The sequence below is a fragment of the Pagrus pagrus genome (genome assembly GCF_965226575.1).
Source record: "Pagrus pagrus genome assembly, chromosome: 23".
In the NCBI taxonomy this organism is placed as follows: domain Eukaryota; kingdom Metazoa; phylum Chordata; class Actinopteri; order Spariformes; family Sparidae; genus Pagrus; species Pagrus pagrus.
Window position 1 is genome coordinate 18315203 of NC_140205.1, and position 18975 is coordinate 18334177.

At 43.6% G+C, this 18975-nt stretch overlaps 1 protein-coding gene across 9 annotated transcripts in view; it reads right to left on the reverse strand.

Moving 5' to 3' along the window:
* Positions 1-18593, reverse strand: part of nav3 (neuron navigator 3) — a 207273-nt gene extending 188680 nt beyond the window's left edge. For all 9 annotated transcript variants that reach the window (XM_084346084.1, XM_084346083.1, XM_084346086.1 and 6 more), the window contains exon 1: positions 18332-18593. In XM_084346084.1, coding sequence (XP_084202210.1) covers positions 18332-18589 — 258 coding nt within the window. In that variant the 5' untranslated portion in view covers positions 18590-18593. The remainder of the gene's footprint in view (positions 1-18331) is intronic.
* Positions 18594-18975: the final 382 nt, after the last annotated feature.

An 18975-nucleotide genomic window follows, 5' to 3' on the forward strand; every position in this document is an offset into this window, starting at 1 on the left:
TGTAATGCACACGCATACACACAAACCCTATCAAACTGATCAGTTTTTCCTCCCTTCAGTGACTTGAGTCATGTTCCCACTACTCCATTTGGAGCCCTTTCACAAGATGAAAAGTTTCAGCATGCGTGCAATGCAGGGCCTCTTGCTGCAGCCAAATATTGAAAATGTCAACTTCCTGGCAAGCGCTGATCACCTTTAATCATCATATTGTAACAGCACTTTCCCCCTTCAGGCCCTGTGCAGAATAATTGTAGTGTTGGTGAAGCTTTCATGTCCGTTTGCAGCTGCGATATTAATACAATGCATACAGTAAAACCTTCTGGGCACACTGTAATGTGTTGCTGATACAGCGAACAAATTCCCTCTGTAAGTCACTGCCAGGGGTTTGGGGTCTTATTCGCACTGTGGCCACCCATGCTAACAATACAGTATGTTCCCATAGTGCTGCAAGGTGCCGCTTTGACATTTTCACAGGAACATCTGTGAAAATGTCAGATATTAAATGGGATAATCTCCAAATCCTCTGGAATGTCTGCACCTAGCCTTTAGAAGGGAACTTGTGGTTCAAGTTAAGACTTTGTGGGGTCGTTTGCAGCAGTTACTGTATGTATATGGGACGATATACACCAAGCTGGTCATTATATAATGACCACTTTCCCATTGGGGTTTTTTACTTAACCAGTCAGAGCTTATTTTGCAATAATGACCGGCTTACTGGACATTAGCCTTCTGATATGCAGCTCAAGACTGAAGACTGTTCTTCTAATATGAAACTCTTCTTTATTAATGATTTTTAACATAATAAAGTAACAGTAAAAGTAAAGGTACAATCTCCTGCCTAAACATAGCTCAGCAGGATTGGAACACTTGGAGCTAGCATCCGTAAGCTACATCGTAAAAGTGATGCAACCACAACAGAATAAGCATATACATGCAGATTATAGACACTTTCAGCAACCTGTTGAGTTTACAGAAGAGGCCAAGCGCTACGATCAAGCATTTGGCTCCTCTGGCTTTTCATATTTTGGTTGCATAACCTGCAGTTATCATAAAAACACACACTAGAACCACTGGGCCATAAAATCTGTTAGCAGGATGGTGTTGAGCATACTAAGCTGTAAAAAATGTCTACATGCTGCACGCCAAAGGCAGAGGAACCCTCCCAAAATGGGGGTGAGGTGGGTTGGTATAAAGAGTAAACAACTCTGCTATTAAAGTGTTACAGCCGGGGCTTTCAGCGCCAAGTGCTACTCTGGAGCGGAGACCTGGGAAAACAAGGCTAACACGTACCCACACATAAAGGCAATCGCACATTCCTCTCTCTTTTTCACACAATCTACTCAACAGTGTATGCACATGCACACATACAAATGCAGGGAAAAAAAGGATGATACGTGCTTTTCACACACATGCAAATACACACACATGTATGTATGCATGCTAATTGGTAGCATGGAGAGGACAGGTAACAGCTGCAGTTCCTTCTATTACATTTTACAAGGATGAAAACTTGCAGCAACCAGAGTTCCTGCCTGAAGCACAAGTAAATATGAATTATTACAATATACAATAATACTATAATTTTAGTGATTGAGTATAATGCATATTAAAAGCGAATATTAAGAGATGGAGTCATCTTTTGGCCCTCAAAAACAATATACAATGAGAAGTCGTGAAGCAATGCCACTGCTGAATGGGATTCCTTGTTCCTTGTGCCAATTACCTGTCATCTGATATAACGTTACATGACCATTCTTTAGTGTTCCTTGTTATACTGTTTAAGAGAGCAAAGTGCTGTTACAGGGCACCACTAGCTCAATTTGAAGGGCAAGGGCTACGCCTTTACCATCACACACCTTAGGTTTTCTATGACATCCTGTTTAATTTTGCCCTGGACCTTTGTGTGACGCTTGTCTTGAATTTTGTTTATCAAGTCAATCATGCTGAACACCCACTGCACTCGATGTAATCCAGCAACCGTCATTCTATGAGTGAAAGAGGAAGTGAGCGCTGGGTGGGAGTGCAGCCGCTGCAAGACTGACCCAGATATCTGTCATCGGGTGGAGGTTTGTTGGATGTGGGAGAGGACATTACCTTTCAACCCAATGGCCCTATCTCCATCTCAGTCTCTCGTGTATACCAGAGAAACGATGTATGGGATTGACCAGCAGACAGCCAAAAGGCCCTGTGAGACCAGCCCTTCCTCCTCCTGCTCATTCAACACATCTGGGGAGCAGCACAGCGATCACGAGGAGAACTTAAACATCCTGGCGAACAGCACAGTCAGCACAAAAAATTAGACCCTACGGCGTTAATGAGTGTAGTCAGTCTGGCTCAGATCTGCTGGCACACAACATAAGGGTTTTCTTCCCCGGCGCTTAATAAACAAATTGCCCCAACAGGTACATGGGTCTATCAACGTATCGAGCCCCTCCAAAGAATTACTGTGTTTTCCCTTGAGTACTTGATGACTGATGCTGCCCTCTACAGTAGGCATCAAGTCTGTATATCCAACAAGATAACAGCAAATAAGATATGTTCACATTTTAAGCCACTGAACAGGTCTTGCGCTCTAAAGATGAATTATTGCGAATAGGTCACCATCTTACAGTATGCGCTCGTATGCAAGGCAGACTGGCTGAGAAAGACATTTCATCTTTTGCACTCTTCTAACACTGTCTGTCCAACTGCTTCTCCCTCTCGGCCTCTCCTCCTCTCTGTGGTCTATGCTATTGTATAACACACACTGTATAAACTACTGCCTGCACCAGGGGATCTTTACCCCCTAAACACTGTAACTCAAACCTCCTCCCCAAGACTAATGGCCCCTGTCAAGCTCACGGAAATTAATATCAGCCAGCACAGATCTGACGACAGCAAGAGAAGAAGGGATTTGCCTGTTTCAGTACTTCCATAAACATATTCACACTCATCCAGACACTTCTGTGTGATTCTCTCTGCATGGATGGATGGATGGAGTGATTGGCAGGGAGAGGGTATGATCGAATCTTGGGCAAAAAGGAATATTCCACGTTGGTGGCCTCCAAGGATACTTGCAAACTGTTCATTTACCAAGAGCATAAAACTTTTAAATTACACTTTTGGCAGATCATTTGGAGATGACTTCAAATCCCCCCCACTTACACCCAGATGTGGATCTCATTGAAGAAGCGTTCACCAGCTTGGATTTTACGGTCCAACATGTGTTTCTGTGTCAGTTATTCTTCACATGAAGCACCTGGCCCACAATGCACTCACCTCCCAATCCCATAAGATCTGCCTGGTATATGCTCTGAGACCTCCACCCTCATTCCACTTCCTCTCCTTCTTCTTCTGCTCTCACGCCCTTTCGCAACTTAATTCAAATGGCTTGACTCCAACTGTAACCGACAGAGTGATATTTGGCCCCTTAAATCATGGTGCAAGGCAGTGTCCCTGACACAACTACCACTATTTCTACTCTCCCTTCAGGCTCACACTTTTCCTTCCCACCCTCCCAATTTCCTTCCTCCACATCCTCAACCCCCACCCTCTAGGTAGCTTACCTTCAGCTGTTTCTCTCCACAAGGTCAAGAGGAGGGTGCCAGATGCAGGGAGCGATTAAGGCTTTAAACCTGAATGACATGCCTGCATCTGCTTCCAATCCAGAGGCGAGTTAACTCCTACTATCCACATCTTCTCTGAATAAATACTGAATAATAACAGAAACAGTGCTGCCACTCACTTGCCCTTCTCTGAATGGCCATCCCTTTGCCTGAATGTCACAAGCTTGGGTCATGGGCAACTCATCTTTTTGTGAAGTACCTTGCATCAGCCTCTCCACATGAATCATATCCTCTTGACTCACTCTAATTGCACTCAAACAATCTTTTCAATCCCTTTCTTTGGATGTTCTCTCCTTTGCAATTTTTTCCAAGCACTAACCCCTTGAATTATCATTCAGTGCTGCCAGTCAGTGGTGGTTCTGAACACTCCAATACTGTTTGTTTTCCAATGGATAAGAGCTGCACTCAAAATGAGGCTGAGGGCAGAGGTTGAAGGTCCCAACCATGGGCTGCGGTTTCCCAAGTTTGAATTCAACCGGGGGCCTTAGGTAGAAAGACTGGAGGCTAAACTTTTTACATCCGTTTAAGATACTTGCATTGGAACGCAGTGTAAAGAAATACAAAAGTTTCTTTCTTTTATCTATGGGGCAGCAGCTGACTCTGGTCAGACAAGCTATTGGCAAGTGGCCTGCAAGCACGTGAACCCTGGTAGCTGCTACAAGGAGCCTCTTGTCCTCTCATCACGACTCCAGTAATGACTCTCTTCAGACCAAGATGGCCAAAAGCTCTTCCTCATTATTAAGGGATTATGAGGGAAAATGTTTTCTCATTTGCCCGAGCTTTTAGGACCAACACAAGTCTCCCTTCAGGGCTAATACATGACCTTGAAACCTTGACCTATGAACCCTTCACTGAGGCAATGGCCTTCCAATGTTCACAGAGACAAAGATTCTGTGTGGAAAATTCAACTCTCCTTTACTACAGGAGGGGGCCAGTACGTCATTTAGAGGATTATGCTGAAAATATGAATTTTGGAGTGAGTGCTAATCATCAATAGTAATAGAGAAGAAACTGTTCCTTGTTTGACAGGGGGAAAATCACAGATTAACAGACTCCCAGCGGGTGTAAGCTTTGGCAGTACCACTCTCCTAGTTGCAGATGCAATTCAACAAACCGTTGCTTGTTTAAGTGACAACAATCGGGCCTGCTGGGTTTGGAGAGGAAATGAGCAGATCTCCAAAAAGGCCTCAGAGGACACATCAACAAAAAACCCAGGGTGGTTAAAAGCAAGTATGAGCTTTCACGTGGGAGCAACAACAACAGCGGCCAGTAAATAAAACCAAACCCCAATGTGTGTCAGGAGACTTATCTTGTGAGAAAACTTGTCCTGGCCCAACAGCAGAGCTTTGTTGGCCATGTGGGGAGGCCAGTGAAGGGAGGAGGAGGAGGAAGAGAGAGGGAAAAGTGAAAGCAAAAGGCAAGGGTAGTATTAGACTTCTACTTGGCATCTCTTGAGACACTGTCAAGGGCTGGTAGTTTATGTTGAACACTCATTAATGGCAGAGTTAACACACTTTATGAGCAAACTTATTACAGTGGAATAGCAGAAGCAATAAGGTTGTGGTGTTGAGCCGGAAATGACTTCCTTTAATGGAAAGATGCTTTGCTCTTTGGTGGAAAACAGGCCCACCTGCGGCCCAGAGGAAGAGTGATATGAAGACAGCAGAAGGGCGATAGAATAACCCTGAGAATGGAGTACAGTGGACCTCTGTGGGACAGATATGGATCATTAAGACCTGGCTTTCCAAAACATGGAGTCAAATCCTCACATATGGTCAAATAATATATTGGGGTGCACTGAAAAATCATCACTCATCCATTTCCTAGATCTGCCAGGTCCTGTTTCAAGTTGCGGTGGGTCTGTGTGTAACCCAGCATACAGTAGACTACACTTTACTTACATGTCTATAAACCAGGCAACATACAGTACATGAACACGTGAACCTGCAAGCCACATACAGGAAGAACTCGACTCCAAGTTGTTCTCGCTGTGAGACAGCAACATTAAAAACTCAACCACCAAGCCCCCTACTACTGAAAAACTGCTTTATAATTTATATTACTGTAAAATCCCTCATTTCATTTTTATTGACACAGACGCACAGACATAGACACGCACCCACAAGGCTCCAGTTGCAGCTTCGCAACATGCAGTTTCACACTCAATTTACTGCTACCAAAAGGCCATGGACACATCAAATGCTGCCACAATGCTCTGCAGGCAGGCCTGAGGCTGGAGGGGTCACGCACCACTGAGTGAGTCAATGACCTCATGACTACATTAGGGTCACTGAGTCTGCCTCAACCTGCATGATCTTTCCACAACTGTAAACCTCCGAAAGCTGTCTCTCAGTGTGTCCAGCATGGCGCCAACACTGCCAGGGTAACACTAGGAAGGCCAAATGACATCTGTCTTGCATTTCAGAATTAAAATCTCACAGGTTTCAAAACATTCCACCGTGACCATATTTTAAATGAAAGGAAATATTTTTTATAACTGATGGAAGAGCAGAATTCACATGATTTTCACATAAAAGGATGTCTCTCAACATGTGTTTTGTGCTTTTTTAAAGATATAATGGGTAACATTTCTGCATTAAAATGTCTGAAAATGACCAGACCCGATATAGATATTATATAAAAGATAAATATTTTGGTTTGCTTCTAACTACATGTACCACCTGTAGGGAATTACCTGATCACCTTTTCTCTTAAACAACGTAAATCCACTGCGAGGACAATGGGTTTAATCAACTGGGGCCACCAATGCTCAAACAAACATGCGCATGTGGAACTGTAAGGCAATCTGAATAGAATTTCCACCAAATGCACGCAAGAAAATGCCTCACACGACACTGCTGCTCAGAGTAAACATACAGAAATATATGAGAAAGAGTAATGATTTCCATTTGGCATTTTATTGGCCCTTACATAAGCCCAGCACAGACAAAATGCAGAAAATAAGAAAAACCGACATGTCTGGATTGAAAAAAAAAGTGGAAAATAATGAGAACATAGATGCTGGTTGTGGGTAATGATGAGTCTAAATGTGAGGGCTAACCGCTCCAAAAAAACATGTGTGCTCGCTCTGTTAAGCGCCCTGTAAAAGCTTGTGCCAAGGGAGGGTACAGCAACCAACCACCACCCACTATCCCACCAGAACGAGCTTTTCATCCAGCCATCTGCGTCTGAGGGTTGGTTTGTGTTTGCTATTTATTTATCGAAAACAGTCAACCCTTAAATGCAACCCACGGGTTGATGATTGATGCTGTTTTTCAGCTGCACTTTGTTTCACATTCAAACTGTTACAAACATTCACACCTGGGAACTACCAACTGCAACCGCAGCGTTTTTTTATTGAGGAGCTTTACGGGAGCTACTGGAGATGAGGTTGGGAGTGGGAGACACAAAAGTCAGGCCTGGGTTTTGAACTAGCACATTTTAGAACATGTACAAGCTGATTCCATCCCCCCAAAAACACAAATATCCTTAATTTTTTCCTCAGATAGGGATCTTGATTTCATTATGGTGTTTGTCAAAGCTTGGCTATTAGAGTGCTGCAGAGATGACCTGGTTCCCTCTACGAAAAACCAATGGGACTTTTTATTGGATTTTGGATCATTAAAGAAAATAAGCTCTGTGGCAAACACAAGTTTATTATACTTAAATGTTCTACAATATAATCTTCACCACTTTTATGATTCTTGAAGCATAAATGACCACCAGGAGTATATAGCTAACATTAGGCTACAAACTAAGCTACATCATGGTCGCATGACTTCACCGTCGCCACCACAGGCCTCTTATTACACCGTGCTGTACAAGCTTAACTATAAATTGATCTACAATTTTTACATTTTAGAATAGTTAGGTAGAATAGTTTGCAAGCGATGTCCACCTGTGAGGATGGACTAGTGAGTAGAAAAGTCTCCATGTTCGGCGTGATGACTTTAAATGTCCCCAACAACATCTGAGTCTCATTTAGCCACTTGTTATTTTTAAGTAACTACTATAAATGTTGTAGTACAAAATAAACTTGTGTTAACCACATACCTTATTTAGACCATTTAACCGAAAACCCATTAAAAAAACAAAACAAACCGAAAGTACAAAAACTTATATAACTTAACTTATATCTGGGTTTTGGGACGCGTTCTTCCTGGACTGTTTGTGTTCTGACCCTCTTTTTCACCCCTCACCCTCACTTTCTATGATCAGAAGTACACTCTTGTGCTGTGCTTGCTTCATGAGGACTGTGTTTACTTAAACTTTTGCTGACCAGTGTTTTCTTACAGCAGGAAACAACACTGTAAAAGTATTGGGTACATGAAATCTACCGGGGAAAATCAATTCTGCTGCTTTTAGAGAGACTGAAAATCCTTTAGCCCATAGCCGCACAATGAGCATGTACATTTAACTGTACTTATCTGTGTGGGGGACTCGCGGGAGCACCCCTCTTCTTCCCCACTGTAATCATGTTGAAAGTAAGTGATCTACTGCCACTGCTGTGTAAGCCCTGAGTCACTATCCCACAAAGACCGCTAACTTGACTCATAACATGAGCAATCATTCTCCCTGCATGCCTTGAAAACAAAATACACATCCACAGAGCGATGGCCCTTGTTAGCATGTGTTACGGGATGTGTCTGGATGTTTTCCTCCCCGTCCATGCGTGCACGGTCGGACACTTCTGACACCGGTTGCTTTGGCTTTCTCAGATGTTTCCGTGCAGAGTCATGGTTTACCACGCTGCAAAGATGGAGATAATAAAAGTGATTGGAGAAGAGAAGAGAAGAGAAGAGAAGAGAAGAGAAGAGAAGAGAAGAGAAGAGAAGAGTGACCTATTCGTTCAGCAGAGGAAAGGTTATCTGTGACAGCTGGAGAGACAGAACTGGGCCAGGTGTGCGCTAACTCCCTCCTGCTGCTTTTCTCATTATGAATATCACAGAATAAAAGGTAGACGGCGAAAGAGGAAGAAAGGTGGAGGAAAAGATGATGGTGCAAGGATGGGGGGAAAGAGAATATGACAAAGAAGGAGGAGGGGGGTAAAGGTCAGAGGAAAATACCAGTAAGTGAGTCGGAGGGAGTGGAATACGGGGAAAAGGCTCCAGTCAGGCAGGAGACACAGAAAAAGGAGGCCAGGGAAGGACTCAGAGAGGAATGCTGGGAATGGGAAAGAGCAGAAAGACAGTGACATGAGACGGAGTGGAAAAAAAGAAGTTCTGGGGAGAGGTGAGATGAAGGGATTGAGGGAGAATAAAGGAGGGGGAGAAGAGGTAGCAAAGAAAACACAGCTGACAGAGAGACTGCTGACAGACAGCTGAAGAGAGACAAATGGAGGAAATCTGAGGTGGAGGTAAAGATCATCCGCCACCGCTACAGTCAGGTGAATGTCTCTTTCTACTGACCTTACAGTAACCCTTCGTGAGCATCAGCGCAACTCAAAATGCTTGATAAACTGATTTTCAACTGACCCTCAATCTTGAAGTTTAGGAAACAATAAGGTACAGTGCAGATAGCAGACTAGACAGTAACTACTTTTACATGCACAACATATTTCCATTTTTGCCCTTATTCTGAAAAAGACAACATTCCTACTGAGCGGTTTACATGGCTAATTAAAATTAATATTCCACCAATAATCCTCTTTATATGCAGCTGTGCAGACTTGGATTAACCACCGTTGGCAGACTTGTTTGACCATGCAAACACAGCATCCCTTTTTCATTCCTCCAACCATTTTCTTGCAATATTTGCACAAAAACCAAGTCTTTTATATTGTTTGGACCTGAAATGTGCTTTTTCTTGTGTTTGTGTTTCTACACCAGCCTTGCAAACTGTTGGCTAGTTGGTTTGTGTACAATGCATCCATGACAAAGCACAGAGCTGACCGTATACAGGCAGTAAAAACCCAAACTGAGACAAATATGCGCTATCCAAGGAAGCTGAATAACATTGATATATTGCACATGTCTTAATCTGCTAAATGCTACAGTCTGAATAAGGCCTAATGGAGAATATCCTAACTAAATAAGCTGTTTACATGAGCCATAACAAATTCTAAATACTGACGGAATCTGAATAATTGTGAAGAATTTGTGTGTGTGTAAACAACAGTCATTGCAACCTCAATATTTTTGCCAAGGGAACCCACCAATACTCTTACTGTATACTGGAATATGCCCTCCGCTACAACCCACATGTTAATTGGGGATGAATTTGTTTGGGACTTAGGAATAAGTGGCATTTAGGCATCGTATCCATTAAAAATACAAAACTGCACAGTTATGAAAACTAGATTTTGAAAAAATGGGCCTCAAGATCAGGTAGAAATCAGGAGCATCATCTTCTGGGCCTTTATCTTTGCTATTTGTATTGTTGTTTGGTGGTGCATATCTTTAAACAAATGTATAATCAATACAAACTAATCAGTAGACATCTGTTGAGGAAAGGTGTTGATTCATTATGGAGGGGGGTTTAATTGCAGGACTGTATTAGTTTTTAGCCCTATAAGCTGGGGTATGCATAGTGGTAACTAATTCAGATCCTTCATGATGATTCTGCATTAATACAAGCAGCTCTATGTTGACAAAGTAAACAGATATTCTCTTGCCGATTCCAACTAGACATTTAGGAATAGAGACTAAAGGTTCTGCATTAAATGTTCATATTTGTGTGTACATTTTTAAGTGTGTTGTCTTGGCAGTTTACCAACAGTGTTTAGACAGAGGGTCGTATACTTGAAAAGTTGCAGATTTGAATCCTGCAACATCCCTCTCCATATATAGTCACATCCCACATCACATCATGCTCAAGCTTCTTCAACATATATACAGCATCAGATAGATGTATATACTGCAGATGATGTGCAAAATGTTTGCTTCTGTCTCTAATCCATGCTCTTTTTTCTTGTTTGCGTTTCTTCTTTTACAGCCACATTATCAAACAAGTGAACCGTCCCTCTCTTGGATCATTTAGCAAGCCTACCTTTGAACTAGCAGACGGCCTGGAGCAAGGGTGTGTGCGTGCATGTGTCCATATGTGCATGTGTTAGCGCCATACCAGCCTCCGCATGAGAGCAGATTTTTTCTTCCACACACATACACATTTTCCTGCATCCAATCAGTGCCATGCTGCCTTGCACACAAAACAGAGTTAAAAACATCAGAGAGAAACCCCACCGAATATGATGAGACACTAACGGGGCGGTGGGAGGCTCTGTGCGCTTTAATCTCGGTTATTTGTTGAATTATGGAGCTCGGGCCAAACAGAGTGTGGAGACATAAAAACTGAGGTGCAATGGCTGTGAAGGCAATGTCCAGCCTGCCTATGTGTCTGCGAGCAAGGCACTGAAGATCTAACAGCTCTAAATGTGTAGCTTCATATTCAATTCAAGGGCAATGTGAGGTTAAAATGGGATATGAAGAAACTCCCATTTAAAAAGTGGCAATTTTTCTAATTTATTCCTCTGACGAGTCTAGATGGATGGAGTTCTTCATGAAGACATATCACTGCACTCATGTACTTGGACCTGTTTTGCACTGACTCTTATTCTTCTTGGTGTTTTTCAAGCGAACACTGCGACTGTACTTCCAGGGGAGGGTATTTTTAACCGGTGTGGCTGTACTGTAAACACCGGCCCGCTCTGTGTGTTCTCACTCCAAGATTTAAACACCGCGGCCGACAGCAGACTCCCCGCGGCACGAAAGGCAATGAAATACTGTGTGTGAGACAGAAAGCACAGGAGGAAGGAGGGAGAACGAGCGCTGGAAAGCATAATATTGTCTCAGATATTTGCCCAATTTCGACCCAGGGGTCATTAAGGAATCTCAGCAGAGTAGGGGGGAAATGTTGCAGAAGTGGACAGACTGATGCAAGAAATGTGAGTGGATGCCATTAGTGGTAGTTATTCAGCTGCAACATATGTTAACCTCATCTGATTTTTTACATTTCTCGGTTTAATTTGATAATCTTATGGTTCAAAATCATGTGTTAGACCAGAAGTCACTGCCATGTTTCCAACTTGGATGAGGCCGAGTGAGCTGAGGTGGACTCCCCTGTTAACACATTATTTCTGATTGGTTGAGCAGACCACAGACTGTTGACCTTCATACTAAAAATACCACTAAATTTGCAAAGGACAAACTACTGCGGAGCAGCAGCAAGAACATGGACATTATGATGAAAACTGCAAGAACAAACTTGGCCTGCATTTTTTTTGTTATGAAAGTGGTTTCAACCAAGGCAATTTTCATGCAACTCTCATGACATTCTATACTGAAGTTAAAAAAGTTGTGGTTCCCTTTTCAAGAATGCAATTTAGGATCAATGAGAACTGAACAGCCGCTCCATTCTCATCACAGTATGTCTTAAAGATCACCTCCTGACCTTCTTTGAATGGAAGAAGTGCAGATATAGCAGCGCCGCTATTCCTGCTTGTTAGCGTTAACACCTCCCTCACGACGACAACTTCTCTTCCAGATATGGAGTCCGGCACACGTCAAGCCAGACCACCCATGACTCAGACACGTTCAGACACCCCCCTAAAACCCATCCGATCCATCCCCACCCGCCTCCCTCTGCTGGAACAAGTTGGCCCCTCTCGCTCCCTGCGTTCTCTCTGTTGTTTCAGCAGTGTCACAGCCAGTCGACGGGGGAAGAGCGAGAGCTGAGTGGGAGCCAGGAAGACAGAGAGAGCACGCTTTGACCACTGATGCGCCGGACAAAACCATAAATGCATCACTGCGAGAATTGTGGTGAATTATGGTTTAGATGACTTGTAGACAAATGATCTAATATTCCACAAGTTTCCTTTTCATAATCCTCTTTTAAATCACTCCAAATGTTAGGTCATAACAGATGCAAAAGTAACTGTAATGGAGCTGATAAATATAAATGTTCATTAGAAGTGACACTAATGGTCGCGCTAAGTGCTATTTCTTTCTCATGCATATGAATATATGAAAGCAGTCTGTTTAGTTTAACATAAAAATGCAAATTCAATGCATTTGAACTCCAAATATTAAAGGCTTCATCCAACTTTATAAGGATAATTTCATCATGTCATGCAAGTTTAAGTATGTATGCTTATTTTTGTCATTTAATTTAAATTTTGTCATAGTAATATAACACATTATCTGGATTACTAGCTCGTCCTTGTCAGAAAAATGACAATATAGGTCGGCCTCACAAGCAGCTTAATACAACATGTATTTGAGTTGCTTGTTGAGAGCTGACCTCTACTGGCCGTAGTAATTATTACAGGAGCAAAGGAGGAAGTCAGGTGAAGTATAGGGAGGTGCCTGGGGTGGATGTTTGGGTAAAACAAGCAGAGGACTTTCACCAAGGACACCGCTGTTTGTGTCCAATATGAAACCATTGCAGAAATGGAACCTACATACTTAACATACAGTAAGTTACGTAACTAACATACTTATTTTAACCCAAACCATGATGTCTTCCTAAACCTAACCAAGTAGTTTTAGTGCCTAAACCTAACCAAACAGTGAGGTCCGCTACATATGTTGCTGATTAAGACATTTAGTTATGAAGATGTGTCGGGATTACTGTGGAGATATCACTCTAAAGCCTGTAAATTGCTTGATTGCTTTATGGAGTGTTCGCTGTAATTCAAATATTGTGTGCATGCAAAAGCAGCAGATGATGTTTGAAGACCTCAACACGTAGACATGGACAGAAGAAGTGAAGAAAATGTGTGAGAGCAGTAACAGAAAGAAGAGAGACAGAGGACAAGAGGAGCAGACAGTGTCAGGCCCACCCAGAGGAAGAGAAATGGGGAAGCAGAGCTTTGTTTACATTCTACTCACTCACTCAAACTCACTGGACCCCGACATTATCCCCTGAGGCACTCCACCTCACTTTCCTTCTTTGAACCCACCCATGTTGTTGCCTCGAGCAAGCCAGAGCAGGAGATGCACCAAACAAGAAAAATATACAACAACAGACCCTGATTATTCTCCACAGTCCTGAGCGTACACACACACACACACACACACACACACACCGAGAGAGAGATAGAGAGAGAGAGAGAACCAACAGGATGTTTTTTGTTCTCTAAGTGGGTGAGTGTGTCTGGCACTCGTCTGTACTTCCGGCAAACACTTGTGTACTTTTTCTTGAGGAGCAACATTCCAGGATGACATTTCACTGACATCAGAGGCTTGCAGAAATAGCAGCCCGCAACGGTCGCGGCTGGTGTATACAATGAGCTGCATTTCTGAGATAAAGAAACATTCAGCGTATCCAGTCTGACCCTATTCTGTTGACACAAGGGAGGGCATGCCACAGTTGACTGACAGCAGAGAAAGATAGCTTTAGAATTGGTCTGTAATAGGTACTTGTGGTATTGTAAATACAAAACGTGTGCATTCAACCTGCATCCAATTACTTATAGTACCTAACTGAAGGCCATGCAGTTGTAAAGACTTATTATGAGACCTGTAAAAGAAAGGCACAACTTGACTTTCCCAAACATTGTTCTCTGGGGATGGAGTGAATAAGTGTGCAATAAAAACAGGGACTTCTGTGGTGACACTAATTGGTGTTTTCTTCATCATACAAGGGAGCTAGACTCAGTAATTGGTTGTATTCTTATAGTCTAGACCATAAAGGCCTTGAGACTATAGGAGCTAGTTCATCATCGAACTGCAACACAGGTTAGGTTGGTTACAGATGTAATATGTAAAATTTCTGCATTGAAATGTCTAAAAACAACTAGATGTTTGTTTTATATTTTGTTAATTTTATTCATGGTAACAATTCATTGGTCACTTATGAATGTCATCACAACCCCTTTACCCCCTCCAGCTGCTATATCTTTCAGGGAAACACCAGGTTATACATCGGAGAGTGAGGAAGGAAGGCAACCAATAAGCTAGCCACTCTACTGGCAGAAATCGCTTTCAATTCAAATCACAGAGCCATTAAGACAGTATTCTCCGGGAAGCATTCAGGAGTGAATCGACCAACTTTAGATAAATCCCACACCATTTTTCAAGGATGAATAAAGATGAATCCAATCAACATCATTTGTCCCTCTGTCATACTGTAGAGTTAACAAAAAAAAGTGCGATGCAATCTTCATTTCCACCTCAAAAAGAACTCCAAATTGTCCATTAAATCAGTTCCCGGGCTGTCTGATTTGGACAGCTGCCAAAACTCCTGATGCACAAGATAATTCTCTATCAGTGGTGGTGGCACTGACACTTCATTAAAGCCCAGTCAACTCAGATAAGCTCTTCATTCCAGCCCGTCATCCTGCAGCACCAGAGGCAGTGACTGATGTGAACTGTCAGTGGTGTGTACAACAGGAAAAGCAAATGTCTCTCCTTGTTCTCGTCTCCATCGTGGAGGGGAAATGGGAGTCTTTGACAGCCCCCAAATCATGAGTTGCCCAACACTACCAATAGAAACTGTCCACCTGTAGATGGCTGTGAGAGCTTTGCAACAGGAATGTTGTACTGTTAGCTGAGGAACTTAGACACACAGGCAGACACAACCTAAACTGGAATAGAACTCAGCAGAGTGTATACCTCCGCCAAGACCCAACAGTTCCTTTTTAATTCAATCAAGCCTATTCCAATGTCACATTTGACAGCCCTGTATCACTCTAAATTTGAAATGAATGAACAGCAATGTCAGCTTTAGAGAAGTATTATAATTTGCAGGATCTTGATTTCATGTTACCAAATTGGCAGAACACACAATAAGATTACCTTGCGCAATAATTCTAACTATACATGTGTTGTCACTTGAGAGCTGCAGAACATGTACAAGTAGTTAAATCCCTCACACTGATGGTTAGCTTAAAGTTTAACTTGTCACATTAACTAAAGGTAGTCAAGAATCAATGCAATGCACCGATGGCCATGCTTCATATATGGCTGCCAAATCACACAATGTTCAAAAACTTGGCAGCCATGCGTCGTGTTCAGAAGTCAGGTCAAGGTAACAAACACCTGTGCACAGACAGAAAAATGCAGACACAACTTGTGGACACTTGCATGAAACTAGGCGCAGTCTATTGTGCAGTCCTGTAGATCCGGGAGGGATTATCCATCACACAATAAATACAGACCGTATTAATACGGCTGAGATTAGCCGCGACTGATTCTGAATGGTGTCCAAAATTAACCTCGTCCGGGCAGCTTAATTGTGCCCTTCACACACCATTAGACGGCTCAATAGCACCCTGCATCACTTTCTTTCGTCTTGCAGATGGAGCACGAGCGCAGCAGTCATTCGGTAAGGCAGGGCTACATCTGTTACATGTGAAACCTCTCAATCCAAACACAGTGGAGGGCCTGGGCTGTCAGGCTGAGCTGCAGATCGAATTTGTTTCAGCTGCTTGTCTTAACATTCGCTTGGACTTCCTCGTTGGCTTCGCTCAAAACAACATCAGGCCTGCTGTCTTCTGCAAACACCAAAGAACAAACAAATCCCTTCTTCCTCTCTGCTTAGCACTTAACCCTCTTATTTATTTTTCTTGCACTTGTGTCATGATCATTCTGCAGGCACAGGGATATTGTCAGAATACTGTGATGCTGATTCTTGCAGTTCTGGCTGCTTCTACATTCAGTGATCTAGGAGTTATTTCACCGATATGCTGACTGCATGTTGTTCTGCACGACAGCCACAATAAAATAACACAGACTTCATTTTAAATGTCATTGCTCAAATACTCTTTCTATTAACCTCTTTATTAATCAGACTGGTGGGATTCTCCACCACAACCAACCACCTGAAATCTTAAAATTAAGAAATATAGCTCCAACACTGGTGAACACCCTCCAGGTTAGGATATGCTTAACCTCAGGACAACAAGCCAACACATGCCAGCACCATGGTATACAAAGGGGGTTTGCATGTGCATAAACAAGCATGCCCCTGCACACACACACACAATCCTACACTTGATCCTGGTTGATAAACTAAACAAGCAGTGTTGGTTAATGTGAGGGAGTAATGACAGCGTTTACTCCACCTTCTCTCCCTTTCTTCCCCCGAAAGCCCCGAGAGTAAAGCTCTTAAGGGACTACACAACACAATTAGACAGACTAATTACCCCCTCCATACCACCAATTCCTCACCCACACCGACAGGCTGGGGCAGGCAGGAGAGTTCTGCCTCGCTATGAGCTTCCCAAGGACGGGGACTTCAGGCGCACTGATTGTGCATTTCAAGCAAATTAGCATACTCATTATCCAAAGGAACACTAGAACAAGGCTCAAATGTTACAAACCACCAACAATAAGAAATAATAAAAATAATAATAATAATAATAACAATAACACTAACCCTCACCCTACAAGATAATGGAGGGCTAAATAAATGAGGTACAGAACAAGTTGGGGAGGAAGGTGTGGGGAAGCCTGCATGAAGGGCTTACTGGTCAGAATACGATGTGAGATGGATGCTGACACAAGTCAAATCAGCCTTCAGCTTCATTTTCTTCAAACTCAGATTAAAAAAAAAACTCCAAGAGACACTTTTAATGGACCAAGCAGTAGATTTCTCAGTAACAAGCTGAAAGTCAAGCTGAAGTTGCTAGTTCAGCAGCAGGTTAATGATGAACCCCCTCTCTGCCTCCCCTCCTCGTAGTCACCCTGCAGCCGATTTGGACTCAAGTCACGGACACGCCGGGAGGATTTACAGGCAGGGGAGCGCTGACCTGCGCTTTGATGTCTCCTGCCCACGTTTCCTCTAGGTCACGAGGAAAATCAGCAGCTTTGTTCAGTATCAAAAGCCAGAAAAAGAATCAGGGTCAGGGAGTCTTTTAATTTTTTCTCTCTGTCTCTGTTAGGAAGTCTTGTAACGGTAGAAAAGAGGGAGGGGAGGAGGTGAGATCAACCGGCCAAACAGGAAAGTTTCAGTTTGCTCAGTCTGACAGTTCGGGGATGTGGGACGGGCTGAGGCGCTGCTTGAAGTATTTGGCGGGGAGTTTTGAAAACTCCTTCCTCCTCAAGACGGACCGACCCCGCCTGCTCTGTTGCAGACTTGGAAACGGAGCCAAATTTCTGCAAAGAGGAAAGGACTTGGCACGGCCTGAGTTCAGTATGGTGAAGCACTTAACTATGATCTCCATGCGTATATTAAAGCATCTGCAACATTTTGCTGCTGTTGGGGGTATTAGGAGTATGCTCTGGGAAGGAAGGGGCAGGTAATCCATCTGAAATATTACCTTGCATAGGAGAAATAAAGGGGAGACAACCAGGGGGAAAAAGAGCGTATTCAGACCATGTCCAGACCTAATCTTTGGGGCTTCTCAGGTAGCACCCGTTACACCTGTATTAGCTTTCTTCTATAGAAGAGCAGGCACGGTTCACTTCCCAGGTAAAGGTCTTAATAGTCTTGACTAAATACATCAAAACACTCCCCTGTGCTTCCACAGACACACTGATTAGTTAATCATGCGCAGACTGAACGGGAAGCAGCATGAGGTAATACACCGACAGAGATCCATTACTCATCTGGTTTCCCCTCTTAGTTGATGACAAAAAAAACAGCAACATCATCCCACTATAGCATGACTCATCACCGTGTGCTTGAGCTCTCTCTCAGAGACACCTGCTCACACCAACATCGGGATAGTGAGTATGGCAGACGCTGAGAGACAGAGAGCGAGCCTGACTCTTTCATCCCTGACACCTGTGGAGTGTCACTACGCTGCCTGCACACACACAGACGCACTATCCATCTCCACTGACCTTGCAGATCTTGCTCTCCTCTGTCTCCGCTCTGGACTTCCCTTCAGCCGTCCTCTCCTGTTGGTACTCAGACTTGACTGACAGCTGGCAGGAGAGCCCCGGGGTGCCCTCACCTGCCCTGAGCTCCTGCTGCCGGGCCATGTAGCCCTGCGAGGTGGCCGCCCTGACTGCGCTGGGGATGGGGAGAGCGGTATGCACTGGCTTGGTGCCCACCGCCGAGGGTTGCCTGAGCTTGGAGGCTACGCCAACCACCGGCATGGTACTTCCCAGGCACAGAAATAACAACACAGGAGTGTGAGAGAGGTCCAAAAAGTGCCGTGAGGAAAGGGAAGAGAAATCTGCAGCGACTCCTACTGATGTCTGGCTCAGGAAAGGAAGGACAAAACTAAAAAAAAAAAAAAAAAAGAAAAAGAAAAAGAAGCAGTTGCCTCTCAGACTGAGAGGAAAGCAACTGCGCTCATTCTGTAGCCTACAGCAAGCAGGACTCACAGAAACTGAGAGAGCTTCTCCTTCCTCCTGCTCACTCCCTCCTCCTTCTCCTCCCACAAGCAACACTCCTCCCTCCCCTTCCCTCCCCTCTCTCTCTCCTTCACCCTCTCTCTCTCTCCCTCTCTGTCAGAAGTGTACCACAAAGTCAGCCAAAA